The sequence below is a fragment of the Schistocerca serialis genome, chromosome 5 (assembly GCF_023864345.2).
Source record: "Schistocerca serialis cubense isolate TAMUIC-IGC-003099 chromosome 5, iqSchSeri2.2, whole genome shotgun sequence".
Taxonomy (NCBI): domain Eukaryota; kingdom Metazoa; phylum Arthropoda; class Insecta; order Orthoptera; family Acrididae; genus Schistocerca; species Schistocerca serialis.
The window spans coordinates 112,026,029-112,041,997 of record NC_064642.1 but is presented as its reverse complement, the minus strand read 5'-3'; the positions used below and the strand labels follow the sequence as shown (position 1 = coordinate 112,041,997).

Genomic DNA, 15,969 nt, shown 5'->3' with positions numbered 1-15,969 from the left:
CGTATTAACTACGTAGTTCAGGACCAACCTGTAGCCACATTTGATGCAACCACTGTTCACAAAGCCCACCGCCTAAAACTGTCATGTTAAAAGTATCGGCATTTTACCATCTTTTGAACTTCTGCTAACAAACAAGTGGACGTGTGTCTTTGTTAGAAGATGCTAAGTCCTATGACTGAGTGATACATTGCGTTATGCAGTGTTTATTACAAACGATTCAACTGCCCACAACTTGCATGGCAGCAGAGCATCGACTGCACTGATTCATTGCCGTGTTCATGCCCTTTTATTTTGCAAACACGTTCTTACACACTTTATCATTCCAAATCAGCCTCACCAAATTATGCATAGTACCAGTAATCAAAAATATATTACAATTTCAATATTTATATGCAGAAAGTAAACTTATTTCAAACTATTTCTGATAAAATAGTTCATCTAGATACAATTTGGTATGGAGTAGCATCTGTTAGGTAATTTTGTATTTTGAGGCAGAATTTGTTTCTGTATTTGCATTTATAATAAAATATCAATTTTTCATGTCCCTAGTAATTAGCAATGTGCATGTACAGAAAATTAGTGAAAACTATTTTGATAACTAACATCTCATGGTATCTCAACTGTTGTACAACTTTCTGTAGTTATGATATCATAACTAAATAAATAGGATACCACTAGTTCTGTGTACTTTGGATCCTAAACTCCTTTCTTAGAACTGGAAAACAGTAGATCACTTCTTTTCTGGACTGTGTTTTTCATTACCATGCTTGTTGTTATTGTGGTCTTCAGTCCTGAGACTGGTTTGATGCAGCTCTCCATGCAACTCTATCCTGTGCAAGCTTCTTCATCTCCCAATACGTACTGCAGCCTACATCCTTCTGAATCTGTTTAGTGTATTCATCTCTTGGTCTCCCTCTACAATTTTTACCCTCCACGCTGCCCTTCAATACTAAGTTGGTGATCCCTTGATGCCTCAGAACATGTCCTACCAACCGATCCCTTCTTCTTGTCAAGTTGTGCCACAAACTCCTCTTCTCTCCAATCTTATGCAGTACTTCCTCATTAGTTATGTGATCTACCCATCTAATCTTCAGCATTCTTCTGTAGCACCACATTTCAAAGGCTTTTATTCTCTTCTTATCCAAACTATTTATTGTCCATGTTTCACTTCCATACATGGCTACACTCCATACAAATACTTTCAGAAACGACTTCCTGACATTTAAATCTATACTCGATGTCAACAAATTTCTCTTCTTCAGAAACGCTTTCCTTGCCATTGCCAGTCTACATTTTATATCCTCTCTACTTCGACCATCATCAGTTACTTTGCTCCCCAAATAGCAACACTCATTTACTACTTTAAGTGCCTCATTTCCTAATCTAATTCCCTCAGCATTGCCCGACTTAATTCGACTACATTCCATTATCCTCGTTTTATTTTTGTTGATGGTCATCTTATATCCTCCTTTCAAGACACTGTCCATTCCGTTCAACTGCTCTTCCAAGTCCTTTGCTGTCTCTGACAGAATTACAATGTCATCGGCGAACCTCAAAGTTTTTATTTCTTCTCCATGGATTTTAATACCTACTCCGAATTTTTCTTTTGTTTCCTTTGCTGCTTGCTCAATATACAGATTGAATAACATTGGGGATAGGCTACAACCCTGTCTCACTCCCTTCCCAACCACTGCTTCCCTTTCATGTCCCTTGACTCTTATAACTGCCATCTGGTTTCTGTACAAATTGTAAATAGCCTTTCGCTCCCTGTATTTTACCCCTGCCACCTTCAGAATTTGAAAGAGATTATTCCAGTCAACATTGTCAAAAGCTTTCTCCAAGTCTACAAATGCTAGAAACGTAGGTTTGCCTTTTCTTAATCTTTCTTCTAAGATAAGTCGTAGGGTCAGTATTGCCTCACGTGTTCCCATATTTCTATGGAATCCAAACTGATCTTCCCCGAGGTCGGCTTCTACCAGTTTTTCCATTCGCTGTCAGAATTCGCGTTAGTATTTTGCAGCCGTGACTTATTAAACTGACAGTTTGGTAATTTTCACATCTGTCAACGCCTGCTTTCTTTGGGATTGGAATTATTATGTTCTTCTTGAAGTCTGAGGGTATTTCGCCTGTCTCATACATTTTGCTCACCAGATGGTAGAGTTTTGTCAGGACTGGCTCTCCCAAGGCTGTTAGTAGTTCTAATGGAACGTTGTCTACTCCCGGGGCCTTGTTTCGACGTAGGTTTTTCAGTGCTCTATCAAATTCTTCACGCAGTATCATATCTCCCATTTTGCCTTCATCTACATCCTTTTCCATTTCCATAATATTGTCCTCAAGAACATCGCCCTTGTATAGTCCCTCTATATTCTCCTTCCACCTTTCTGCTTTCCCTTCTTTGCTTAGAACTGGGTTTCCATCTGAGCCCTTGTTTTCTCCAAAGGTCTCTTTAATTTTCCTGTAGGCAGTATCTATCTTACCCCTAGTGAGGTAAGCCTCTACATCCTTACATTTGCCTGCTTAGCCATTTTGGACTTCCTGTCAATCTCATTTTTGAGACGTTTGTATTCCTTTTTGCCTGCTTCATTTACTGCATTTTTATATTTTCTCCTTTCATCAATTAAATTCAGTATTTCTTCTGTCACCCAAGGATTTCTACTAGCTCTAGTCTTTTTACCTACTTGCTCCTCTGCTGCCTTCATCACTTCATCCCTCAAAGCTACCTATTCTTCTTCTACTGTATTTCTTTCCCCCATTCTTGTCAATTGTTCCTTTATGCTCTTCCTGAAACTCTCTACAACCTCTGTCTCTTTCAATTTATCCAGGTCCCATCTCCTCAAATTCCCACCTATTTGCAGTTTCTTCAGTTTTAATCTACAGTTCATAACCAATAGATTGTGGTCAGAGTCCACATCTGCCCCTGGAAATGTCTTACAATTTAAAACCTGGTTCCTAAATCTCTGTCTTACCATTATATAATCTATCTGATATTTTCTAGTATCTCCAGGGTTCTTCAATGTATACAACCTTCTTTCATGATTCTTGAACCAAGTGTTAGCTATGATTAAGTTATGCTCTGTGCAAAATTCTACCAGGCGGCTTCCTCTTTCATTTCTTAGCCCCAATCCATATTCACCTACTATGTTTCCTTCTCTCCCTTTTCCTACTCTCGAATTCCAATCACCCATGACTATTAAATTTTCGTCTCCATTCACTACCTGAATAATTTCTTTTATGTCATCATACATTTCATCAATTTCTTCGTCATCTGCAGAGCTAGTTGGCATATAAACTTGTACTACTGTTGTAGGCGTGGGCTTTGTGTCTATCTTGGCCACAATAATGCGTTCACTATGTTGTTTGATTAAACCTACTCCTGCATTACCCCTATTTGATTTTGTATTTATAACCCTGTATTCACCTGGCCAAAAGTCTTGTTCCTCCTGCCACCGAACTTCGCTAATTCCCACTATATCTAACTTTAACCTATCCATTTCTCTTTTTAAATTTTCTAATCTACCTGCCCGATTAAGGGATCTGACATTCCACGCTCCGATCCGTAGAACGCCAGTTTTCTTTCTCCTGATAACGACGTCCTCCTGAGTAGTCCCTGCCCGGAGATCCAAATGGGGGACTATTTTACCTCCGGAATGCTTTACCCAAAGGGGACGCCATCATCATTTATCCATACAGTAAAGCTGCATGCCCTCGGAAAAAATTATGGCCGTAGTTTCCCCTTGCTTTCAGCCGTTCGCAGTACCACCACAGCAAGGCGGTTTTGGTTAATGTTACAAGGCCAGATCAGTCAATCATTCAGACTGTTGCCCCTGCAACTACTGAAAAGGCTGCTGCCCCTCTTCAGGAACCATACATTTGTCTGGCCTCTCAACAGATACCCCTCCGTTGTGGTTGCACCTACGGTACGGCTATCTGTATTGCTGAGGCACGCAAGCCTCCCCACCAACGGCAAGGTCTGTGGTTCATGAACAGAATTGTGACAGGTGGCATGAGTATCCTAATAGAAGACAAACAGCAGTTGGCTTACTGCTTTGCCCAGAAAATCGAGAAAAGCCACAAAGGTTATGACTACTGGTTGTTTGTGTTAATTTTGTAAAGGATGCTAAAGGAATCTTGTTTGTAGACTTTATTGAAAATGGAATGACAATTAGATGTGAAGCTTACTGTGAAACGTTAAGAAACCGGTAAAGCCATTTAGAGAAAAGCTACCTTGTCTCTTGGCAACATGTGTTTCGTTTTTACATGATGATGCTGAGCCCCTCTCTGTCCAGCGAACACGAATTTTTGCAACAGTGCAAATGCAACGTTTTTTAAAATCTGTCCCACAGCTCAAATCTGTTTCTAATTGGTTTTGTCCCCTTCGTACACATGAAAAAGTAGCTCAACTGCCAGTGCTTCAACTTTGATGAAGAACTTAAAGATGATATCACATGCAATCTCATGTGGCAGCATTTTGTGCAAAAGGATTTGCAAACCTGTTAAGAGACATGATAAATGTTTAGATGTGAATAGTGTTCATGTAGAGAAGTAATATGAAATTTTAGTTTCAAGATTTTTGTAATAAATTGGCTTTAGTTATTCCAATATTTTATTTATAGTCTAACAGAAGTTACTTACTGGATAGCCTTCATACTTGAATTTGCAAGTATGCAATAAGTGGGGATGAGTGGTCATCCAGTAGAAGCAGGCCACTGGATGCATTCATGACAGTATAAGAGGAGGATATGTGGTAATGGATCAACACTTAGTGCTGTGTCTGAAAAATGTGTTTTGGAACTTGAGCAGTCTGTGGAACACCACAGTGCATGAAGCAAATAACAGTTTCTTGCACCCCTTCCCATGTAAGAATTGATTGAACAGATCTAGTTCACATCATCATTGGAGAAAGGGTTATTCATCAGTGTTGTGTGATCTTTCTTCATTGATGCAGAATTATTGACATTTTTAGAAAAGATTAAAGCCGTGGCAGTTATTTTTTTGAGCTGAAAAATAGTACATGCACTACATTGTGTTGTTAGTGTTGCAAATGGATGAGTCATACGATCATTGGGAAAGGGTCTCAGGGAAAAGATTTGGTAAAGTTCTGAAAATTTGCTCTTTTTTTGTATTGATTACAAATTTCAACTTTGCCACCTTGAAAATGATGAATTTTTTGGGGGGAACATCATCAGTATTAAGTTAAGCTGGTCTAAATTCTGTATTGTTTTCTTCAAAATAATTTTCTTTGCACAGGATTTGGGAGCAGCTTTGCATTAAAATAATCAGTGATTGAATCCAAACATTTCTTTCACCATTACAGCAAAGTTTGTCATTGTATGCTTACAAAAGTATGGCTCCCAGCAGATGCTTCACATTTTGTGGTTTTGTACAATTTACAGTGAATATTTACATTTTGAGTATTATCCATCACAAGTCTACTTGTGGAGGTTCATGAGCAATATTTTTCTCAATTTGTATCTAATAGTCCAGATTTTAACGCTTGGTTACTCGATAAGCAAAATGCTTTTCACGGGGTGGGAAGCATTATTTGTATAAACCCAAAAAGTGTAATTCTCTGAGATAAAAATATTCATTTGAGTAAAATATAACTTCAGTTCGTTAACATGGCTGATCCACCATTCAAGCTACTGTTCAATATGTTCTGGCTACCAAACAAAACTCAACTGCCACTTCCACAAAACTGAACCACCAGCTATTTGTACCACACATCTGCTACATCAGGTTCCCATGCTAACTGCCTACTGGCCACAATTATCTGTGTGTCTCTGGCATCCTGATTTTCTTATATACCCGTCTGCCTGGCCTCCGGCATCACAAAACGGTACCAAAATGTGTCCCACAAGTACAACATACATTACCCATGGACCCAACCAACCAACCAACCAACTCGCGCACGTGCGCCCTAACCATGACATCGCTGGCCACAGTTCCTGTCGCGGCCGTCGGCGTCTCAGTGCGTTACCGCTGACGGAAGAGGTCACGCCATGGCTGAGCTCGGGTCCGCAGCGCCCCCTGCCTTTTGCATATAAGGAGGAACGCTAGCCCCGAGACGGACAGTCTATTGTCGATTGTCTATTGCTAGCCTTTCATGGAGTTTATAGCAGAGCCATTGCAGTGGGATATTTGCTATTGTATTCGACTAGGCTCAGTACATGGATTACTCTTGGATATTACTTGGACTTGTATTGCTGGTGCACGTTTCATCAGAAATAAAGATAAGTTATCTCTTCATTCTAGCTGGCACAATTCTTGTCATTAATTATTTTTTGGCCAACAGACATAGCTACATCCAGGTCACTACCCACGCTTTATACAATTTGTGGTGGCTGCCCCAAAATTACCGCCGAGGACCTTGGGTTAGGGAGCCGTCACAAAAATTTAAATTATTCACAATCCATTAATATAATTTTGGGAGTGAATGTACATTAATGAAACAAAAAAAAATAAAGCCTAAACGGTTGATTCTATGATGATTGGTACGTGAGATGTGTGCTATTAAATATTGGACATATTTATAGTGCAAATGAAATTTGTGTAAATGACAAGATATTCATAAGTGTTAGATGTTGTTTCAAAAGAAAGTTGTCCCCTCTTTGTTATCACATATCTGTGTTTGTGTTATTCTTTATAATTTTTTTCCCTAATATGCATTCTTAATTGTATCATTATCAGTCATCTACTTATGTATGTAAATATAAGTCAGTTGCATTTTTTGACCTTGAATTATACTGTTACTTTGATTTCATAACAACATACCACTGTGTTGTGTCAATCTGTATCTTACCTCTGTGTGCCTATAAACAAATTAATTCTACTATTCTGTTACCTTGTGTTATGGCACCTGTGTTGGATGGTCCACATAAATTCAATGCAGCTAAATTGCTTGCCCTTAATAAGAGCTGATAAGCAACATCTTGTTTGTCACAGTCAGATTAATGTTAAAGGAAGACCTAAATTTTATAAATGCCAGTGCACTTCATACAGCATAGCTTCTGAAGAAATTGTTCCAGAGTAAAAGCGTAATCAATAATTCTATCCTTTCACTCTCTTCATATTGGTTTTATTTGCGTATTATTTTTTGCCACATAGTCCTTCAGCATGAATATTCTCCATCATCTGCCATTCTCCAGAGCTCAGAACAGAATTTACCATCTCTGTATGGAAACAGCTGACAGCAAAATCTATCAACTTACAAATAATTACTCTGCATTCATAACACCATTGAATGCAGTGGAAAGGACAGAATGAAGACTCCTAGTGTCCTGAAGGAACCATTCAGCACCATTTACGCTGTTCACAGGATAGCAGAGGGTATTGAGGAAGTAGACCCTGAGGTTTTCATATCTTCCAGATCAGACAGACACTGTTTTGATTTACCTTGCTGTTTGGTCTCCCTCAAATAAACCAACCAACCAACCATTTTGACTATAATGTTATCTTCTCTGGCAGATTGTAAACAATTTGGGAGTGAAAGTAACAACTTGACAAATAATGGAAATGTAAAATTTTTGACATGCATTAAAAAATAACTTCACTAGCTTTCAAAAAATCCTTTTTCAAGTGAAAGAATCAGGGGAGGGGGTCATGTTTGATGACTAGAAAAGTTTGTTTTTCTGTGCCTATTGATTCCACTATTCGGGGAGTTGTTATCGTCACTCCAAAGGAGGATAACATTACAGGTGATAAATATATCACCTGTAATGTTATCCTCCTTCAAATATGTGTAATTTATCTCATGTTTTACATTTTATCCCAACAGCTTCTTGTTGGTCTTCACAATCTTTCAGCAACTTTATTTTTTCCATAGGAAAGCCAGTAAACTAGTCTCAGAAGTGGTCCTGTATGTGTGTGTGTGTGTGTGTGTGTGTGTGTGTGTGTGTGTGTGTGCGCGTGTGTGTGCGCGTGCGCGTGCGCGTGCATGTGTGCGTGCCCATGCGCGCCGTGTGTGGCATATTTGGCCAGGAGTTCCCTTTTGGGGAGTTTGGCCACCTGCTGCAAGTCTTTTTATTTGACGCCACTTTGATGACTTGCGTGTCAATGATGATGATGAAATGATAATGAGGATAGCTTAACACTCGGTCCCTGAGCGGAGAAAATCTCCAGCCCGATCGAGAATCGAACCCAGGCCCCCTCGTATGGCATTCACCCTTGGTGATTACATGTCTGCAGAGAACACACACACACACACACACACACACACACGTATGCGCATGCGTGGCACTAGAGTAGTATTCTACAATATTTATTACATATTTCACAAACCACATTTTACCTTTTATGCCATCGTCACGCACAGAGATTTTTTAAACACTAGAAGTGATAAAAATTACAATGTATTGAACAGCGTTAAGCTACAAATCACAGTCCTCTGTAATTTCTATAAGAACTTGCTGCAAAATGAAGCATTGTTCAAAACATCATAAGTATCAAAATTGTAGAGCATTTGGTTTGTTTTGTTTAAAACAACTAGCCAAGACAAAAGTAAATGAGCAAATTTTCAGAATGTCTCTAAAGTTTCCAGAAAAATATCACGATTTACTTAAAATGAAACAGTTGTGGAGCATACAGATATTTCTGGAAAGCTGAAAGTAAAGAACACCCATATACAGAATACTGAACAAACATTGGAATAGGGAAGATATGATAAAAGACAAGTCACTGACTGGCCTTAGAACACTAACTACAAATGAAAAGTGGTGGATGATGTCAGGGACAGTGCGAATATAAACAGAGAGCAATAAAATTGTAAATGTAAGGAATAAATGCGTAAGAATGGCGGAAAATGTGCAGAAATAGGTGAGAGATGGGGAAAAAGGGAAGAAAACAAAAGAATGCTTTCTGTGAAGATGTGACAAACTGTTTTGCTGATGAAGATAATAAGAGAAAGAGCTAAATTACAGGTAGGGAGGAATTAACGTAGTACTAAAGAAACTGGGGTTGGATAACCATGGAGGAGAGCGATGCGAATTGTAATTATCTCGATGGACGTTGAAGCTCATATTTTCAGTGTGTTTTTCATATGTTTTGGATGAAGGATTCTGGAAGTCACGCATTATTTTTCAGTGATATTTTTTTTTTTTTCTTTTTGTCACTCAGATATGTTTTTAGCACCTGGGTTCCATTTTCTGGCAATCTCTGTATATTTCTTAATAAATGTCATCTCATTTATCCTATCATGTACAAATCATATCTATGTTACATTGAGACAAGGGTTCAGAGGAGGTATTATGTTAGCTATAGAGACAGTTTTTCGTGCACTTCAATCCTCATTTGGTCTGAAGTAGGGAGCTGATGGGTTGGCTTTCCCTCATACAAGTGAAGACAGTCCTCCAACAGATTTTCAATACTGAATGTTGGGGTCAGAATCTGCTAGGCTCACTTATGAACTAGAAACCTAATGGTGATGTAAGGTATTTTCCCTATTATCATTAATAATGTAAGAAATCAAAACAGGAGACAGCACTTACCAGATAAGCACAGTAGTGGAAAGAAAATGACTGATGGGAATATCTGCATTGGAATTTAAAAAAATAAAATAAATAAATTTTGAACTTCTTATCTAATTCACTGAAGGACTTCAAACATTTAAACAATTTCAGTAGTTGCTTGGAACCCAAGAAAGTCATCTGACAGCCATACTGGGAGCAATATCATCTCTGGGGAGGAGGGGAGGGGTGGGAGTAATTGAGAGTGCTACCTTCTGCAGTTAGAAGTTATTGATAATACAGATTAATAAAGTTGCTTTTGTAATAAAGAAAGAATGCAAGAATTCACAGTGTGTTTCCCATGTGCAGATGTGTAGTGCTGTTCGGATTTTTTCAGTTTCTTGTGGTTAGGTGTGAACACGTGATTTGTCATTGGAGGACTTGAATTAAGTAATGGACCTACTAGCTAGATGGAAATAGCATTCATGGAAATACAGACTTGGCATGATAACTAAAGTGAAACTGCATTTGTTTACATGGAAACCATAAGTGTGATTTTCGTGTAACTTTAATATGGTGTCACTTTGAACTGCAGTACAGCTTGGAGAAACTTTTTGCAGAAGTGGCAAGGAACCAACTGGAAATGGTGCATTAAGATTGATACTGGCCATTTAACATTGGTGTAAGAGAGGTGTTTGTTTTATTCATCCTTGTAGGTCAAAGTAAGGCTGTCAACATTTATTAAGACTTTTAAAAATGTGCTGATATATATTTTCTTACTAATCAGTGGTATAATATGTTGCATAAGATATTATTGGAAGGCCTTTTTGACTTAGATAATCATTTGTTTATTGTGTTATTTTGTATGGTTCAGTGGCAGTTTTAGCAATGACAGTTTTAGCACTTTTGAAACGATATTTAACTGTTGAATGTTACTATGTTTTGAAGACAGTGAAAAAGATCAAATAGGCACCATTGCAGATCTTTTGTGTTCAAAACAGATTGGTGCCTACTGCTACAAAAGTTAAAAAAGTACTGTTAGTACAGGAATCTTCAGTCTAAAAGTATTCTGGAATTGATTTTATCAGGACAGATACAAGTTGCAATCAGAATGTTTTATTTTTACCGGTTTTACTCTATAATTTTACAAGAGCATCATCAGAAACTCTGGAATTTAAAACAACGAAATGTTACAAAATGGGAATTTTACATTGACAGCACCTGCTCTCTCTAAAAGTTCTGTGTGTGTTTGAGTAATTGTGCCACTTGTTCCTTGTGTAAAAATCCAGTCCTTAGCTGACTGTGTAGGACATGTTGGTGCTCAAACATGTCTGAATAACCAAAAGAAAGAAAATTTCTTTGTATCCTTCAGAAGGTAGATTTATGAGAACAAAAACATGCAAGTTATGGCAAATAAAAATGTGGAAGAGTTGTGTGTGTTGGAATATTTTTTCCCACTAATTGAGTTATTGTGTGCTGTTACTGGTTCTGTTTATGTGGTCTGAGTCTTCTGTGAAATATCAGTAACATATCTGTTGTTCTCTTACTACGTATTGTGCATTACGAATCACTATTTGATCCAGTGTAATTTTGCTGACTGTTCATTGTGATAATGTTACTGTACATTAATAGCTGACATTTGATGATTTTCAAATTTAAAGGTCATATTAAGACATATAAAACACAATGGGGGATCTATGGATTTGTGATCTGTGAAGAATTTTTTGTGCTTTGTTATTTTGTCCTTTATTAGAGTATTTGGTAGATAATAGTAAGAAACCATCATGAGATTATTCTGATGTTTTTGTTTTTCACAATTTGTGATGTATTTCAAGGAGTAAGTTAATTTGGGCGATGTCAAACAGGAAGTTTACTCGTACTGGTCCCATATTTCTCAGTATATCTAAATGAAATATACATCTATGGGAATAGGACAAAATTAGTGCAAGTGTATCACTTTAAATTTATATCATTTATCAGCTTTTGATCCTGGACATTTGAATCATAATGCTTTTACCAGTTGAGCTATCTGCCACTACGTCTGTCTTGCAGTTCCTTAGTTATGTTAATGAAGTATGTGTTTTTTTCCCTCACAACTAAAATTTGAGGTTAGAGGTCAAAAAGTCAATGTTGACTTTAGTAATCAGTTAAGTATGTTAACATCTGATTAAAAAGCAGTGTCTCATAGATGTACTTCAACCATTTCTTTCCATGACTACAGTGGTTTGATTCCTTTTAAATTCACATGTTGGTTAAATTTCCAGGCATGAAATAATAGAGTTCCCAGCAGTACTGGTAAATTCAGAAAAGCAAGAAATTGAGGATTGTTTTCAGTCATATTGTAGACCAACTATAAAATCAACACTGTCTAAATTTTGCACTGAATTGACGGGAATCACTCAGGAGCAAGTTGACAAAGCTGAAACATTTCCAGAAGTTCTGTCACGTTTTGAAGCTTGGCTGGTGAAACATGGACTTGGAACGAAGTACAAGTATGCCATCGTGACAGATGGGCCTTGGGATATGGGGAGGTTTCTGTATGGCCAATGCCAGGTGAGTAATTCCAACGATTGTATAAATTAGTAGTCAGTATATGTGTATCTCGCAACACTGAGTTGTTTCAAATTGATTTGTTTTGCTATTTATTATTAGATTTTTATTTCTTTTCTTGCTTGTTATGAGAACAATCAAGAGTTTTCCCGGCGTTTAATCTGAAATCCACCTATTTGTTGAATGTGATTTAAATGTTTTAACTTTTGTATATAGTTTTCAACACTAATGAACCTATGTCAGATTATATTTAAAGGAAACTTATTACACTAATAAATTGCAAAATGTTTAGTAATGCTTCAATAACATTATTTTATGTTTTATGTGCTCAGGATGTCTTACTTTCTCTGGTTTCCTTCCTGTCTACTGATGGAAGAAAAACCTTAAATGAAAACTAGCACTCTTATTACTGTTATTGTTTATACTATATGTTGTTTTGTGTGTTTTCCAGAGCTGCTCCAATTTTTCTTATTTCAGCTGTATATGCTTCTCATCTTCTCAAAAAAATCTTCTACTATTGCTTTGAAATGAAAAATATCCTGTTTTGTTGAAAAGAATACTGGTGTTATTTGATGCACCAGTGTAATTATAAAGAAAAGAGGCTCTTAGTTCTGATAAATTTGTACACACTCTGAGATATAATTAATGATGAGGAATGTTGAGTGGAAATTACATGCTTGTAATTAATTAAAGAGCAGTTATAACATTGTGAAATGCAATGAAAGGATCCGCATGAATACCGATGTGGTATGTGAGAAAGTTTTAGGTAGTCTGGCAAGTTTTGAGAGAGGGAGTAGTCAGGGAAGGACTGTGGAGAGGGCGGGAAGACAGAGAAAGGTGTTGAGATGCTCCAGGAACTACATTGTGAACATGAATTAATAATGAAATAAAGACAAATGGAAGGGAAGCAGTGTGTATGAAGAAGTGAAGATGGGAATAAGTGCCACATGTGACATGATCAATAAGAAAAGAAATCAAAATTATAAAAGTGAATCAAATTTGTTGTTATTTAGTAAGCTTTGAAAGTGAGATGATATAATTAGTAAGGCACAGGAGAAGGATTAAGGGCAAGGTTTAAAGTATCCTTAGTGACAGGATCACTGGGAACATAGAGAAAGATTGTATAGGGAAGGAAATAGGTTGTGCCCTTTTTGGAGGAACCATTCTGGCATTTGCCTTAAATAAGTTAAGTTCCTAAAACATTATGTGGTTAGATATTGCAATGCAATAATATTTGATGTCTTTAAAGAGATATCAGGAGATCTGGTTATGTTCCCAATGTATACAAACTGTCGGATGAAATTAGCAGCTTGTAAATTATTTGTTATTATTCAGCGATAGTGCTGTTGTCTAGAGGGAAATGAGGACGATATTTTTGTTTCTCTTTGTGTCTTCCATGATGTGGTGGCAGAGTGTGTAAGTGTCAGATTACAAACTCAAATGTTCAAGTGTCAGTACCTGATTGGTCCTAGAATTTTTGCCCACTTATCTACATCTATGTTGATACTCCACTAGCCACCGTATGATACCCTGTACCATTACCCCCTGTGGGCCGGGGGTTAGAATAGGCCCGAGGTATTCCTGCCTGACGTAAGAGGTGACTAAAAGGAGTCTCACACATTTCGGCTTTTATGTGATGGTCTCCTGTAGGGTTTGACCATTTTTCAAAAGTTTCCCAAAGAGTGAGCCAATTGAGGAAGGGCACCTTACGTGGTGCTTCATAAAGACCTATCACATCCTTTGTTGATGTGGATCTGCACTTCTGCTCATTCTCCAACTGTTGGGCTAGGTCACCCTCCTTGGTGCGTATTTTTCTATCAACTGTGCAGTATCGTTTTCTACACTGATGATGATAATGGACTTGTTAGCCTGGTTGCACCTGATATCCAGCACGGTAGCCAGTCTGTTGTGGCGGGGCCGCCTTGTACCCTGTTGGTTGTAGCTCCCTGACCACACAGGGATCGCTCTACTGATGCCTGTGCCGTTAACTCCCTGCGTATGCCGAGGAGTAGATGCCCGTCACCCTGGGGCATCGGGACGCCCAGCAATGGCCATCCTGCCAGATGGCCTTCGCTGTGGCTGGGTGGCACCCATGGGGAGGGCCCCCGGGCGGAGTGGGTGGCATCAGGGCGGATGACATGTGACAAAGCGTAGTGCATCATCCCTTGGTGGTGCTCAAACACCAGCAGTCTCTAAGCATTCATGGGCTCAATTCAATGCACAGGAGTAGGACCCCAAATCATTCCCCTCCGTGGCCACACCATGGGAGGAACGTCAGGCTAAGAATGGCAGTGGCTCTTATTTGCCCCGGTACCTTGTATGTTCGAGAGCTTATGGGGAATCTTTCATGATAATGAAGCCTCGGTTTTTTGTTGAGCATTTAGAGGACAAGTTTGGGGAGGTAGAGGGCTTGTCCAAAATGCGCTCTGGGTCAGTCTTGATCAAAATAGCATCTTCTGCCCAGTCACGAGCGTTACTCGCCTGTGACAAGCTGGGGGATATTTCTGTAAGCATCACGCCCCATAAGAGCTTAAATATGGTCCAGGCTATCATATTTCACAGGGACCTTCTTTTGCAGTCTGATGATGAACTGCGCACCAATTTAGAGCGGTGAGGTGTACATTTCGTTCGGCGTGTCCACCGGGGTCCGAGGGATAATCAGATTGCCACCAGTGCCTTCATATTGGCCTTCAAGGGTGATACATTACTGGAGAAGGTCAAGGTGATGGTTTACGGCTGTGATGTAAAGCCCTATATCCCTCCCCCAATGTGGTGCTTTAAATGCTGGAAGTTCGGCCATATGTCTTCCCGCTGTACTTCTAGCGTCACATGTGGAGATTGCGGATGCATCATGTCCCAATATTCCATGTGCCCCTCCTCCCATCTGTGTCAACTGCAGAGAGCACCATTCGCCTTGCTTGCCTGACTGCAGGATGCTCTGGAAAGAAAGGAAAATCATGGAGTACAAGACCCATGACCGACTGACCTACACTGAGACTAAGAGGAAATTTGAACGCCTACATCCTGTACGTATGACATGTCTTATGCCGCCGCTGCAACAGTTCTAGCCTCATCAGCTCCGCCAACCCCAGTCACATCTCAGAGTAAGAAGACTACATCTGCCCCCTTGATGGTGGGGGGCACTTCCCTCCCTATTGCTCCTGCACCACCTACTTCGGGAGCAACACCCCCTTCCCCTCCCCCACCCCCAACAATTGGGGATATTAGTCCCCACTTGTGTGCCGGAGAAGCATACAGGTTCTTCAGCTCCTCTCACTAAGAAGGGGTCCCTTAGGTCACTCTCTTCCCAGGTTTCTGCTAGTGGAAAAGATGACATCCGCTAGTGACTAAAGAGCCCAGAAGCAGCTGGTCGTAGGGCTTCATGCTCATGCTCAGTCCCGGAGACTGAATCAGTGAAGTCCTCCCAGCCAGGGAAACCCAAGGAGTAGTGTGAGAAATCCAAAAAGAAGATCCCCAAGACCAAGGGAATTGCGGTGGCACCCACACCACTGCTACCTACAAGCTCTGCGTCTGCAGATGAGGTGGAGATTCTGGCGTCCACTAAGGACCTAGATCTTGCCAGACCCTCAGACACAGTGGATATAGACTGCTCAGGCAATAAGTCGGTGGCAGCAGGTGACCCTGAGGCATAAACTGCCTCATTGAATGTTCCATGCCTTCCCAGTCTCACGATGACGTCATCCTCCAGTGGAATTGTGGCGGTTTTTCCACCGCCTGGCTGAGCTACAATAACTGTTAAGCTTTAAACCTGCTTTCTGCATTGCCCTCCAGGAAATCTGGTTCCCGGAAATGCAGACCCCTGCCCTCCGTGTCTATAAGGGATATTACAGGAACTGTAGCTACTATAATGGAGTGTCAGGTGGAGTTTGCGTTTATGTCCTAAACTCAGTCTGTAGTGAAAGTGTGACCCTTCAAACCCCTCTTCAAGCTGTGGCCGTCAGAATAAGGATGACACAGG

General features: G+C 39.5%; 1 protein-coding gene across 3 annotated transcripts in view; it reads left to right on the top strand.

The window, feature by feature from the left end:
- LOC126481319 (3'-5' exoribonuclease 1-like) overlaps nt 1–15,969 on the top strand; it is a 103,211-nt gene that overhangs the window by 29,649 nt on the left and 57,593 nt on the right. For all 3 annotated transcript variants that reach the window (XM_050104982.1, XM_050104981.1, XM_050104980.1), the window contains exon 3: nt 11,705–11,993. In XM_050104982.1, the coding sequence (XP_049960939.1) occupies nt 11,705–11,993 (289 nt within the window). The remainder of the gene's footprint in view (nt 1–11,704; nt 11,994–15,969) is intronic.